Source organism: Frankliniella occidentalis, unplaced genomic scaffold (genome assembly GCF_000697945.3).
Source record: "Frankliniella occidentalis isolate FOCC.00 unplaced genomic scaffold, Focc_3.1 Scaffold143, whole genome shotgun sequence".
Classification (NCBI taxonomy): Eukaryota; Metazoa; Arthropoda; class Insecta; order Thysanoptera; family Thripidae; genus Frankliniella; species Frankliniella occidentalis.
Window position 1 is genome coordinate 457,550 of NW_026267270.1, and position 14,818 is coordinate 472,367.

The following is a 14,818-nucleotide window of genomic DNA, read 5'->3' on the forward strand; positions in this document are numbered from 1 at the left end:
CTGTCTGTCTGTCTGTCTGTCTGTCTGTCTGTCTGTCTGTCTGTCTGTCTGTCTGTCTGTCTGTCTGTCTGTGTCTTTGACTGTATGTCTGTCAGTGTCTTTGACTCAATGTCTATCCGTGCCTCTGCCGGGGTGTGCCGGTGGCAGCCAGTGGCGGCCGAAGCCCTCGCCACCCTCCGCGCCGTCGTCCTCGCCGCCCTCCCCCTCCCCCTCCTCCCGCTCGCGAACTCCTCGCCTCGGCTCTGCATTCCGTTTGAGTCCATTTTGGGCCGCTCCTCGGGCTCCTTCGTTATTCGGTGGTGTGTTTCGTAATGGATCCATCAGCGCCGCCGCCGGGCCGCCCGGCCGGACCGTACATGAATTATATGAGGAGGAACCTCCGGGAACCACCGGGAACCTCAAACCTGTCGTTGTGAGTCGGAGCCGCGCCGCCCGGAGCCGCCCGGCCTGAGCCTCTATTCCGGTCGCAATTAATTATTCTTGCTGGTCCAACAAACCGTAAAGGGAAAGGGGGGGGGACGTCTCCGGGACCGTCTACAAACCACGACGTCGCTCCCCCGCGCCATGCTTTGTGTGTGTTGCCCGCGGGCGTCACGGTATGTCAGTCGTCAGCGTCCGTCTTTCGACTCCCGCGCGCGGGGCGGCGCCGCAGTGGTCTCACAAGTCACACACAAGACCGGTGATGGCGAGCTGAACGACGCCTGTCGACGCCGCGACATGGCGAATCCAGACTCCAACTGGCCTGAAGCGGGGACCAAATGGCTGTCCGGAGCGATGTCGATGGGGTATCGGCGCGATAAGCGCTGCCCGGGCGACGCTCCATCAGGTGCGGCCGCGGAGCGGAGGGTCATCCATCGCGGCGGGGCCCAAACAAGACCCCCCACCCCCCCGCCCCCCTCGGCACCCCTGCTGGCGCGCGCCCGCTCCAGTAAAACTAATCTAATCCAAATAGACGGCGGATGTTCCCACCTGCTGCTGCTGCCCGCCGAGGTAACGCCATAATCTCCGCCGCAACGTCAGGCTGATTGCGATTTAAGGATTTTGGCGGCCGAGTGCCCGGGCGGGCGGCGGGCAGCTCGTGACCACGTTACAAGCAGAGGGGGCCGGGGCGGGCGCCGTGTCGCGCCGTATGGGCGGGGCCGACGTCGAGGCCGGCGCGGACCGGACCGCGCGCCCGGGGCTGGCGGGGCCGATCGCCGCGACTCCCCCTGTCAGACTTTTAGCAACATTTCGCGCAAATCAGACACTCGAAGCCCATTCCCTTCAATCGCACCTTGTCACACCTCGTCGCGACGCCCCCTTGCCCTCGCTCCTCCGCCGCCCCCCTCTCGCCTACCCGGCCGGACCGCTGCGGCTGCGCGACTGGCGCCACACAGCCGCCGCTCGCCGGGACATGGGAATCCTTTCAGTCTCTCTCTCACTCACACACACGCACTCGGTCTCTCACACACGCACCTTCTCTCTCTCCTTGTCTCTGGCGTCTCTCTCTCTCTCTCCCTCTCTCTCTCCCTCTCTCTCTCTCGCTTGCAGACCCGCGCTCTGTTTCCATCAGGTTTCGTACTGAGTCACTCCCGCACCACACACACACGCACACACACACACTCACGGCTGTGCCGCGTGCCGTTCTGCCGTTCGAAGGAACACAAGGTAAGGGTATACTTCATTGTGCGGCAGAGAAGAGGGGAAGGGAGAGATTCCCTTTCCTCGAAACCGGCGCTCATTTCCCAGAATCTCCTCCATGCGGATGCATCCCCGAGGGGGGGGGGGCGCAAGTGCGGCGCCATTCCATAGCCGCCAGTGGCGCGGCCGGCGGGGCGCAGCACGCGGGGAAGGACAACACCTTCCTCCCTCAGCAGCGGCCAATTAGCCCCCCTCCCGGGCCCTGCGGCTCCCTCGGGTGCCTCACAGTGCCCGCCGGTGCCCTCCCCACCGAGAGGCCCTCCCCATGCCGGTCGTCCTTCCGCCTCCCATCCAGATCCTTTACTGCCACCCATTTCGTTAAAGAGTGGCTAATTGCCGATACGTTTTTACCACCGCCGCCGGTGGCGCGGCGGGGCGGCGGCGGGGCGCGAGGTGGGGCGGCGGTGTGGCGGGGGCGGTTGGTCCAGCGGCCTCGGCGCCTTGTTAGCAGACGTGGGGCGCGGAACCCTCTCTCGAGCTCTCGCGGGGCGCGCAAGGAAAAGTAGCTTTAGCTAGCCCGGCTATGCATAACATTTCACCTACAGGGTGGACGGACTGGATGAAGCCGTGGTCCCTTGGTTATACTGTACCGACTGTACCGCTTGCAGGCGTGCCGACTCTCACAACGGCGCCTCACGGCCCCGTGCGAGTATGCATCCCGCACGCACGTCTGCATGCGGTGCAGTGTGGCTTACGGCTTACCACGATGTAGTAGAGGGCTCACTACATCGTGCGGCTTACCAAAACACCCACCCACCCTGCATGTAATGCTCCCGAAATGGTTCCTCACAGAACGATTTCTAAAAATGCTATTGTCCGCACTGTCCACCACCGCATCAAATGATTGTCCTCTACACTCAAAATGATGTTTTTGCGAAAAGCTGAGCAAGTGCAATAGTTATACAAACGGACAAGTCGGCGGGACTATTTCGATTCGTTATTCCGGGGTGCGGCATACATTGGCGTTGGCGCGGGGCTTGGCGCGGGGCTGGGCGCAGGATGCCCCCGGGGCGGCAGAGGCAGGCGCCGGGTCGCGGAGATTAACTGGTCGGGCCCGGGATGGATGTCGTCCACACTCCCTCGCCCTGCCCCCTCCCCTCCTCCCCCGGCTCCGTCGGGATGTAAAAGGCTTTTCCAGATCCGAGTCCCAAATGTAAGGCGCGTCGCGCCGCCGCCGCCGCCGCCTGGACACCGGGCCGGGGCCGGGCCTGGCGGGACGAGTCCGGCGACAGGACCGGGTACCGGGTACGGGGGCCCCCCTCGGCAGGCCGGCCGGCGGCTCGGCTCCTCGGCTCGCCTGGCGCCAAGGTACTCACACTGGGCGCGGCGCGGCGCGGCCGGAGCGGCGAGGTTAAAACCCCCCTGAATGACTAATGCGAGCACACTTGTTGTACTTGCAACGAGCCGGGCCGAGGTCGGTTCGGTCCAGAGAGGATTGCCGCCCGGCGCTCCGCGTATGGCTCCAACACTTCTGAGGGGGCATTTCAGCTCCTCCACCCGAATTGGGCCGTGGGAATGAGCGAGCACCATCCGCGCATAATTAGCACTGCGACCCGGCACTGCTGTGCCGCGAGGACAATTAATCAGCACAAGGCGCTCTCCTTCTCTCTCTCTCTCGCTCTCAATCTCCGTCTCTCACACAAGCACACACACACGCACACGCACACACATGCGCATACGAGATACATTCGCCGGTACATACCTACCACATACGAAGCCGCTCTGATCAGAACTCGGGGAGTTTCTCCAGGGACCCACAAGAGAGGCGGCCCTTTTGCACTCCGTTTTGTCATTCTTTTTGCCGCAGACTCTCTGCCGGAGCTGCTCCTAGACTCTAGTCTAGGACCTAGAGAGAGGCTGTACTGGGGGTCCGGGCTTGGGTCTCCTGGGGCCGCCGCCCGGACGGAGGGCAGGTGCCGCCGCGCGTCCCCGCGCTTCTTTTTGCCAGCTCTCCGCCGTCCCCCGCCACCCTAACACGCCTCATTAGTCCCCGGCGGTCCCCGGCCGGCCCGACGCACGTCCGCACGACAAACAAATTGTACCCGCCGGTCGCTTCGACCAACGCGCCTCCGCCGCCGTATACGTAGCGCGCTGCTGTATGGTCGCAGCGAGCTTCAACATTCGTTATTTTATGCCCCCCCTCCTCCCCTCACCCCGCTCCTCTATCATTTTGTGTTCATTATGCGAGGGAGGAGGGGAAGGCGGCCGAGCTCATGGCCGGCGCTCACGCCACCAGATGGATGACGGGGTGCGCGGTGCAGCACGGCGGGGCGGGGCGTGGCCCGGGGGGTGGCCGGCTCATCTCGTGTCGTGGCGGAGCGTAGTCCGGCCCGACCCCCCGGCCCAAGGCCCGCCCAATGGCAGGCCAACGCGCCTTTTAATAATTACCGGGTTGCGTGCCCCGCTCCAGTAAGACAGGCTGCGAGTGATGGCGGCAGCCTGTGCAAGTGAGTGTGTGTGAGTGCCCGAGACAGAGTGAGAGGGGGGGGGGCTGTGTGTGTTAGTGTGTGCGTGTGCGCGTGCACCTGCTGCGAAGGGACATGCTGAGACGCGTGCCTCCCACCCTGGATGTCGTCGTCGGCGTCTTATCGAACGAAATGCCGACCCATCGCTACCGGGTATACAGGTATATCCTCTTTATTCAGTTATCACAAAATGATCATAGTATTTTGATCAATTATTTCATTCCGCAGAGTAACGATAGTACGGAATAAACGGGTCACTGGCTTCAGTGCGCCGCCGCCTCGCCGCGGTAGGAGGCAACGGCCAAAGGCCGGCTTCCCGGCCGTGCTACTCCACGTGGTATGCGCCAGGCGCCGCGCTTTGACTCGCCGCTAATGCCTTGTATGAGAGGGAGAGAGAGGGGGAGAGAGTGAGAGAAAGAGAGAGAGAGAGAGAGAGAGGGATGGGGAGAGGAAGAGACACTCTGCGTATCACAAGAGAATACTACAGTAGTAGGATAGGACAGTCCGCTGAATCTCGTAGTGGATGATGTAAAGAAATGACAGTAAAGATCATGATATGTTAGTGCGCTAAATCGACATGGTCTTCTCTCTAATGTTTTGAAAAACAAATTTCTCTGGTTACCAAGGAGTGTACAAACTTGCGCTAATTTTAGTCCATAGGTTACTGACACATTTCTTCGGAAATTATCCTCAAGCACTGAAAATGCTACAGTCAGATATCTTCTTACTCTCAGGAGATCAGTGACACAAAAAATCTTACCCTCCTGCTGAGAGCGAGATATCTGACTGTCACTCAATTTGAGTCATAATTTGCGGTCCTCACCAAATGAGAGTGAGGTTCCTCACTGCAACTGGTCGAGTTCAGGGAAATCTTACTCCTCTAGAGTGAGAATTCCCCTCAACAATAATACCGACAGGTGCATTATGACTCAAATAGGGTGAGCCGTGATTGAGCGAGGCAAATTGTCTCACTTATTGAGAGCACGACACCTCACTCACAGGTTTTCAGTGAGCTCTGGTCGAAACGGTCGACCGTTTTGTCATCAGCAAGAGAAGAAAAACTTCGTAACACGGACATTTGAAAACATCAAATCGTTTATAGCGAAAAGCCCTCTGAGAATTTGATAGTGTCGATGAATTATACAGGGTGGGTGATCCGCGCCGTGGTTTTTTTCTGCTTATACTGTACCGGATTCATGCGTGCGGACGGGTTGCATACTCGCACGGGGCCATAAGGCGCCATGGCGAGCGACGATAGGCAAACCCGCCCGCACGCGTGAATCCGGTACAGTAAAAGCAGAAAAAAAACCACGGCGCGGATCACCCACCCTGTATTGATGTACATTTCCCATTATACTACAATAGAACCTAAAAGGATGGTCCTCTGACGGTCCTTCTGTTACATTTTCAGAGTCCTGTTGGGAAGAAATTGCTCAATTGAGGTATGGTGAACATAGTGGTAACCAACATTAAATTTTATGATACTCAAATAGTGTTTGAAAAGTCGCAGCTTAAACTCATAACGTCTGAAGCTCAGAGGCCACTGGTGCGATAGGTGAAACGAATTACTCCTACACTGACAAACTAAGTGTGCAATTGCTGAACACTTAAAAGTGTGAAACTGGTTAACAATTAAAAGTGTACAACTTCAAGTATTCAACTCAGTAACTGTGCATACTTGCCATAAGTGTTCAACTATTCCGTAACACTTCCATAGATTGGACCGGATTGGACGCGTAAAGTTTGTGTGAGAAATGACTAAGATGTTTTCTTCCGGAAACCGACTAAAATTAAGGAACCTCATTTTTAAAAACTGAACATGCGGTCGTACTCAATGAGCCAACTTGATTATCTCCACGAATAAAATTCGGTTGACGCAGCTAAAACTTCATTCTTTTTTCCTCTTACGCTTACTTTTACTCTGAATCTGCTACTTCGTGTGTACGTCTCCATCTCGGTCTCAATCTCTGACAGTTATCAGGACTACACGGTTTTCTGGGTCTTGTAGGGCCTAAGTAAACGGGGATTCATACCAGTTTTCATTTACTGTTGGGTCAAAGTCACTTGTATATTTTAAAAGAAAATGCTCTGCTACCAGGAAATGCAGGGTTTCCCCCTTCTTGCAAGTCTGTTGGCTGCAGGGCCGCTGGGGTGGATTTGCATGTCGTTTCCCCAGGTCGGTGGCTAGGTAGGTGGCGCGGTGAGGGCGGGGGAGAAGGAAGCATAAAGCCGTGAGAGGAAGGGGGAGGGGAGGGGGTCTCCCGCGCAAAATGAGCAATGCATGTTTGCAAAGTGCATTCTAATGCGATCCTTCGCCGCTCCTTTCTCCCACTCGCCAGGCGAGCGCTCCCTTGCATCACCTGTCCTTTGCGCATGCGGGGGGATTCTTTTCTTCAGAGTCGCTGCGAGCCATTTAGGCCCCTCAGCCCACCATGGTGGGCACTCAGCCTTGCCCTATTGGTCGGCTGGCCTGGCCCTGCGGGGGGCCGGCGGCGAGCCGACGGCGGCCGCTCCTCGAGGAAGGGGAGGGAAGGGCAGTGCTATGGGGGCCGGTCGACCCGGCACTCATCAACTGGCCAGCCCGGCCGGCCGAGTAGGGAATAAACAAAAAAAAGAAAAACGAAAACAAAACAGTCTTGCGTGGCGTGGCGTGGCGCCGCGGCGCCAGCAGTGCGCTTTGAGAGAGTCCCGCCGCGGCCCCACCTGCACGCCGCGCCGCGCCACGCCACGCGCTCTTCGGCCCGTCGCTTAATTGAAGCAATAATTTATGTATCTTGATGGGATTATCGTGTCTACCTATATGTCTTCAATTAATTTCAGTTGTCTCGAATTGCAAGGCGGCGACGACGGGACAGTGCCGGCGGCGGAGCAAGCACTTCCTTTGTGACGTCCTTTGTGTATCCTGTCCCCGTATAAGGGTCTCCCGCACGGTCCCCGTGACGGTCACGTGACGGTCCTGCCATAGGTCCTTCTCCTGCACCCCGAGCCTCCGGGCGAGCATCAGAGCCCCTGAAAGATGACTTCAGACAGCGCCTGCTGCAGGCTGAGGGCGATCCTTGACTTGCTTGTGCCTCCTTGTGGTCATACTGCACCGCATGGCGGGCGTGCCTGCCGGTTGCCTATCGTCGCTGGCCACGGCGGCTCCCTCTGCCCGACCCGCGGCGCGGAGCTGTGGCGCTGCTCGTAACACTTGTACCCAGAGCACGATGTAGAGAGACATCGTGACCCATAGCTTTAGAGCCGAGAGCAGGGAAACGAATTAGGTAATTTGCAAGCAAGACAAAGACACGGCCTTCCACAATGCGGGGGCATGATCCGTAGGTAACCAACAAGGTAACCGAAGACAATCCGAGGGTGACCCAGGGATAATCAATCGGTAAGACAGGGATATTTCTGAGCAACTGACGTTAGTTCAGGTAAACCTGAAAAAGCTCAAAATCATTCTTTACTTAATATTGGTGAAAAGCGATTTTTAAGCGTGCAATCCGGTGCAATTAATGCACTTATGTGTAGAACGGAGTTGTTGTTACGACGGGGAGGCATCAGCCGCGCTTGCCGCACGGTCGTGCTTCCGCGCGCCCCCCCTGGCCTGGCCGCGGTGCGGTGCCGCTAGGGCTGTGCGATATTCGGGAATACCGAAACGATATCGGTATTTTTTTTATACCGATGCTTCGGTATTTTAAATTTCTGCAATTCGGGAACGATATTTCGATATTATCGAAATATCGAAAAATACCGAAAGTTTGGGAATTTTGGTATTTCGGTATTTCGATATTTTGATATTTCGATATTTCCATAATACGAAGAATTTGGTACTCAGAGTGGGTACGCGCGCCCCTCAAACCTTTACTTTTACTTGTCCGCCCCCAGTCTTACCTCGGGCGGGCTAGGACGCCCACTATTCGACGCTATGTAGATGGAGCTGCTGGCGTTGCTGGCATGCCAGGCGGCAGACATGGCATCGCGCGCTGTTTTCAAAGTGCCAAAATTGTTTCACTTCCTCGTCAGCTTCTCTGTTGTCGAAATTTCGATACTTCGGTATTTCGATACTTCGGTATTTCGGTATTTCGATATTTCGGTATTTCGATATTTTCGGTACGGTATCGATAACCGATACCGACAAGTTTCGGTATTTTTTTAATATCGAAGTTCGGTACTGAAATTTCAATACCGCACAGCCCTAGGTGCCGCGGCGGGTCGCTGCTCCAAGAGCTCCGGCCGCGGCCCGGCCCGCGCCGTGGTCGGGTGGAGGGGAGCAGGCGCGGCGGGGCGGGGCCTGACTCCTGGCGCCGCGGCGCTGACCAATGCGCGGCGTGGGGCGGAGGGGGGGAGCCACTGACCCGAAACACAACGCGATGCACAGGCCGGCACCGACACCGACGGCGGATCGTACAATATCGAATTAGAACTGTCTTAATGTCTTTTCCCTCTGTTCCGATCAAGCTCGCTTCGGAATAGGTGTGGCGACATGAGAAGCTCGGGGTAGAGTGGGCTGCCGATCATGGAGATCAAACGATATGGGCCTCGAAGCGGCTCGTTCCTAATGTTCGTGTCTCATTTCCACCGCGTTGCTCCTCTACAGAAAAAATCAAGCTTGTCTCTCGCTTCGACAATAAAATACAAGATCGACTAAATGTCCGTCATTTTTTGAGGAGAGAGTTGATCTCCACAAATACTAACGCTCCTAGCGGCCAAAACTTGCACGCGCCGTACGCGTTGTCCCCGTATCTTCTTGAAGAAAATAATACATGCACGAATAGCTTTTTATCTTTTCGGTGGAGATAAAATTTTAAAATTACCAAAGAACTGCTTATATTTCGTGAACTTTCGCTGTTTTCAAACGGAGCGCATCGGTAACAAAACGGCGCCGCGATAAACCTGCGGCTTGCGAGGTGGATCTATCTCGGGCGTCACGCGGTGGTTCGGGGAATAACAAAGGCATAACCCGCCGTGGCTGCTGCTTGCTGCTCGTACGCCCACAGGCCACCCCTCACGGCGGAGCAGCCGCAAGCTTGAGAGGGACCTGCTCCTCTCTCATAACTCCTTTTTGTGGGTAATAAATGCGCTGCGCTGGTGCTTCCGCCGCTCCTCCTCAGTACAGTGCCCCGGCATTGCCCCCGCGGGAGCCTGGCCTGCGCCGGCCCGGCCGGGCTGCCCTTGAGCAGCGAGGGGCAGAGACGCTACGCAGACCGGGTTAGGCCCCCGCGCGCTTCTTGACACCTCCGGGCTGCTGCTGCTGGAGCGTGGGAGGCTGTTCCCACGTCCCCTTGTCTAGTGGTTTTGTGGCAGGCAGGGCCGGGCGCGGCGAGCACCTGCCCCTCAGGTGTTGACGGACACCTCTGCTACCTCTATGGGAAGAGGCGGCGAAGAGTACGTTCGTCCAACAAGGTGGCATTCCTGCGCTGCACAAGGGGGCGTTAGGCCCTAAATGATGCCGGCCCCGCGGCGCCGGCGTCGAGGGCTCCCACGAGCCTTGTAGCCCGCCACGATGACGAACCGGCCATTTCGCGCTACAGATGAGGCGCCTCGCGGCCAGGTGAGGAGGGGCGGAGCGGAGAGGGAAGCGGGGCATTGACACGAAGCAGACGCGCGGCCGCGCGCCGCGAAGACGACCGGACAGCAGCAGGCGCCCCCCGGCGGCGCCCAAGGCCAGCCCACAAATACCGCGCGGTGGTCGTGGAAGCCCTGGTACTTGAAGCACTGCAGTGGGCGCTATTCCTCGGCGACGCGTGTCGAGCACGTGGACACACGTGGACACACGTGGACGCACGTGGACACATGCGGGCCGCGGCGTCCGCGCATCGCCTATCTCGTCGTGCGTCCGCCCCGAGCACCGCAGCACGACGTGCAGCCAGGGAGCGAGCGCCTTGCACGTTCCGCGTCGTTCCGCACCAGGCCCATAGCCCAGCCTGCCGGCCCACCTCGGGAACCTGCAGGCCTGAGCGACGCCGGCGATTAGTCCCCGTAAGCCGAGCTCGAGGCCGAGTCAGGGGGTTGGCTTCGAGATATTGTGTGTGTGTGCGTGTGTGTGAACAAGTCTGTCAGGCCAACACAAATTATCCTTCTCAGTCCTCGTTTCTGACACGGCTTAGACCCGCTCCCTCTTCTCTCCCTCTCCTTTACCTCCTTTCAGTCACCTGACGCCTCACTTTGGGAGCTTGTCGACGACAGTGATACATTCTCGAAGCGCTGCTCGCTCGTGATCCTCCTCCCCGCCCCCTCTCCCCCGCCTCTTCCACCTGTAGGAGCCTTTTTGCGACTGCTTGCTGTTCGTTGGCCGTGCGTCAGTGACTGTGAACAGCCGCCACTCCGCCGAACGCCGAGTGGTGGTTGAAGCCTTTCGCTCGCCGCGCTCCTCGCCTGCCCCCTTGGGACGCTCCCCGGCCATGAGAAAAGTGCTTCCGACTGCAAGGGAAAAATAAAAGTTATGTGGCTGCTGGTAGCAGCAGTACGCACACACGGCTCTGGGTGGGCACCCGCGCGTATCGGCGCTGTGCTGCGCGGCGCGCCACCCCCGGGTATCGCATGCGGGCGCCGCAGATACGCCCCGCGCCGCCCACGTGACGCGCCATGGGGGCGGCGGGTCATTACCATTGCGCTCCGCGGCTCCGTCTCGGGCCGGGGGCCGGGGGCCGTGCAGCGCCTCGCGCCGGGCGGTGGTGCAGCTCGCCGACGAGGAGTGCGTCGTGGAGCAGCTCGCAGAGAGATCAGCTCCGCCGGTGCGGCTCGCTCCCCTGCCGCTCCTTCGCGCTCACCCCGCCGCCGCCCCCGTCCCCGTCCCCGTCGCGCCACCTCCGGGCCGAGCCGGGGCCCCGCGCAGGCCGCCGGCGGCCTATCTCTTGTCACGGTCTGCTGAGCGCCACAATTATCGCCTTGTGTCGCGACGCGGCCGGTAAGTAACCGCGCCGTCACCTCACCGGGCGACCCTGGGCAGGGGTGTCACGCCGGCGGCCAACAACAGCACCAGGGGCTGTCAGAGGCCGCCGGACCACCAGGACGCGGCCAGGCGGCCCGAGCAGGGCACCACCACGCCAGGAGGTGCATCTGTCTCCGTGCGTTCCACGACCCCCACTCGCCTCAATGCAGTGCCTATTCCTCCCCGCCCATCCTCTCCCGCCCGCGAGGAGACGACCGCAGCTTTTTCTCACCGAGGCAGAGACAGACGATGGCTCGTTGGCGTATGCCGTTCCTCCCAGCGAGCGGGCACGGCGCTGCTGACGGCGGCGGGGGCCGGGGAGTTTGATCCCATGTTCACGCGTGGGTGCCCCCGGCTGCCGCGCGCCCGCCACGCCACGCCCCGCCGCGTCGGCCCGACGGCTCAATCCCCAGGAAGGTGCCGCGCCGGTCCACCACATTTCCTCGGCCTGCCTGAAGTACATCCATCCACAGCCGGCGGGCCGGGCGGAGGCCCGGGGCCGTCTCCTCGATAAGCCCCACAGGCGCCCTTATAGGCGCCCTTAGCCGCCTGGCCCGGCGCCCCCTAATGCGTGACCCTCGCGGGGGCGCCGGGCCACTTTGGATCATCTGGAGCAGTAGCAGTGCATTAGAGGGGAATGTTAACCCTGCGCCTTGCCCGAGTCCCACTCCAACCAACCAGCCCGACGGTGAGCTCGACCCCACGAGTCGCCGCCGCGCCGGTGGCACGCTAACGCTACGCCCATGCTCATGCTCACTCGGGTGCATAATTCGTGTTATTTTCCCGTTTGCTAGAGCCCCCTCCCTTCCTTCCCCTTCCCACTAGCGACACAATCTCGTGAATGCACTTAGGGTGAGCGCCGGCGCGGGGAGTCCGCGGGGCTGTCGCCGTGTCGCCATGGAGCGGCTCTGCCAGCCCGCCAGCCCCGCCTGGACACGGGGGATAAGATTGTGACGAGGAATCCGTTTTGGAGTATCGGCGGCGGTATCGGTGCGCGTCTAGAGGTCGCAGCCGGTGGTCGTGCCGACGCAGGGGGGTCTCGTCGCGCCGGACCTCGAGGACCCTCCCGAGGACCCTGGGGACCGTGCGGGGACCTGGACGCACGACCGAGACAAATTTGAGGCCCGACCGGGCGGGCCGGCGGGCGCCTCCGATGAGAGAAAACGCTGGCGCCGGTAAAGAGGAGAGGTGGCCCCGGTCCGGTTTAAATAGATCCGACCCATTTAATAGCGTGTCAAACAGGAGAGGGGGGCGTGTTATCGCGCAGGTACGTGACAACATTGCGCCCTCCCCAGACAGGTGAGAACCCGGGCCCGGGCCAGCGGGTGGGGGCTCAACCCATCGCACTATCGGTCCATCGGCCCCGCTGCCGCAGCGCAGCGCCGGCGCCGAGCGAGCCGCGCTGTGGGGCCCGCCGGCACGGACAAAGACCCCCATCATGGCGAGGAATATTGCTGCGCATGCTCACCCTTCATTTTGCTTTTCTGTTCCAGACGCATGACCATCATGTTCCAGACCAGTTGTGCCGTCAACTCAGACATGTATCCCGAGTCAACGTCGAGCGGTACAACTGGATACCTTCAGCAACAGCAACAGCAGCAATCCCAACAGCAACAGCAGGCACAGACTCAACATCAGCAGCAACACCACCAACACCAACAGCATCACCACCACCAACATCAACACCATCACCAACAGCAGGAGCAGCAACAGCAGCACCAGCACCAGCAACAGGACCATCAACAGCCTGTAAGCCGCTCGTGGCTCTTGGCCGTTGAGAAACAACATCTTCCTTCGTGTCTAGTGCTTCCCGGAATGACTGTCCTCTGCTCTTGCCCACAGGTGTACGTGCCCTCGACGCGGGCGGTGCTGCCCCCGCAGTACTCCTCGGCGGGCGCGGCGGGCGCGTGGGGGTCCTCGTGGGGCGGCCACCAGTCGGGCCACGAGGGCTACGTGTCGCAGTATCCCCACCACGCCGCGCACCACGCCCTCTACGCCCAGAACATGATGATGGGCCCGTGGCGGGCCTACGACAGCGCCGCCTTCCAGCGCGCCTCGCCCTACGGTACGCGTGGGCCGTGGGCGCCGCCTACACTGCTGGAGAGCCGCCTCCGCCTCCAGCGCCCCCCCTGACTGATCGCTAATCTCCCGCCCGCAGATGGTACCATGGAGTTCCAGTTCGGAGAGGGCCGCGAGTGCGTCAACTGCGGCGCCGTGTCGACGCCGCTGTGGCGCCGGGACGGCACGGGGCACTACCTGTGCAACGCGTGCGGCCTGTACCACAAGATGAACGGCATGAACCGGCCGCTCGTCAAGCCCTCCAAGAGGCTGGTGAACGAGGTCAGCAACCTGTGCCATCCCCTGGAGGTGCGTATTCGTGTGTTTATGCCGGCGTGCTACGTCCTCCCCCAAGCCTCGCTAACCCCGTGTCCTTGCAGACGGCCACACGGCGCCTAGGGCTGTGCTGCACCAACTGCGGCACGCGCACCACGACGCTCTGGCGGCGCAACAACGAGGGCGAGCCCGTGTGCAACGCGTGCGGCCTGTACTTCAAGCTGCACGGCGTCAACCGGCCCATCAGCATGCGCAAGGACGGCATCCAGACGCGCAAGCGAAAGCCCAAGAAGCAGCAGCAGGGCGGGGCGAGCCAGGCCGCCGCCTCCACCACCGCGGCCTCCGCGGCCTCGTCGCCGCTCTCCTCCTCCAGCGACACCAAGCACTCGTCTGGGGCCGGCGACAAGCAGGCGCAGTCTCCCGAACAAGGTAAGGCCGCCGCATCCTGGTATGGGATGGGCTCGCTGCGCTTCGCTTTCCCTGCGTTCCTAACGAGTTGACTGTTGTTTGACCCGCAGGAAAGAAGCGTTCGGAAGGCGCGCTGTCCGCCATGTACCAGGCGCACCACCTCGTCAAGACGGAGCCGCTGGCGCTCGGCGGGGGCCTTGGCGGCGGCCTCGGGACCCTGGGGCACCTCGGGTCTCTCGCCCCCGGGGTCGGCTACCCGGGCACGCACGTCCCTTTCACGGCGGCGCAGCAGTTTGGCCTCCCCAGTCACCACCACGCGTCGGCGTCGGCCTCGCCGCCGGGGACGCTCACCGCCGACTACCCCCATCATCACCACCACCACCATCACCACAGTCACCACCACAGCAAACTCATGGCATCGTCATAGCGCGGGCCGTGGTGGCCAGCGGCGGGGGGTAGTGCCGTAGACCTGTAAACTTTCTGTCGCGTGGAGTATGTCCGTCGTGATTCTGACGCGGGATAGTGATAGTTGTATTCCTACCGGGTCGCTCTCCAAAATATTTAGTGCCGGACAATATTTCTCCAGCAGCTTAAAGCAGTTATGTCCCTCAGGATACACTTCGTAGGTGATTGTCTGCGGTACTGCCCTTTACGCGCTGGCCCGGGGAGGCCCTACCACGCAATCTGTGATCGAGCTCTATCCTGGCTCTCTTCAAGTTACTTCTTAGTCGGACAAAAATAATGATTACAATTTGAAGCAATCTAGATTTATTGTCATAGGTGTAAGAGTATTGTACCAAAGTGCGCACTTCTATTTAGTCTTATGAGCAAAAACTATCTGTTAATTAGTGTGTGTAAGTCTACTGCACGTATCTTTATCACGAGATATTGGCATTTATAAGATATTTATATATACATCTATATCTATACTTATTGTATATGTTATGTGTGTCTTGTGATTCGTCGACATAGTTGGTCAATGTTCATTAATTAAATGCTTTTATTATAAACGTTT

The 14,818-nt window shown here is 59.8% G+C and overlaps 1 protein-coding gene across 1 annotated transcript in view; it reads left to right on the plus strand.

Moving 5' to 3' along the window:
* The window catches only part of LOC113211908 (GATA-binding factor A-like), a 20,932-nt gene extending 6,149 nt beyond the window's left edge, over positions 1 to 14,783 (plus strand). Inside the window, exons 2-6 of the mRNA XM_026430440.2 lie at positions 12,555 to 12,810; positions 12,904 to 13,126; positions 13,220 to 13,428; positions 13,500 to 13,824; positions 13,914 to 14,783. Coding sequence (XP_026286225.1) covers positions 12,559 to 12,810; positions 12,904 to 13,126; positions 13,220 to 13,428; positions 13,500 to 13,824; positions 13,914 to 14,230 — 1,326 coding nt within the window. The 5' untranslated portion in view covers positions 12,555 to 12,558 and the 3' untranslated portion in view covers positions 14,231 to 14,783. The remainder of the gene's footprint in view (positions 1 to 12,554; positions 12,811 to 12,903; positions 13,127 to 13,219; positions 13,429 to 13,499; positions 13,825 to 13,913) is intronic.
* Positions 14,784 to 14,818: the final 35 nt, after the last annotated feature.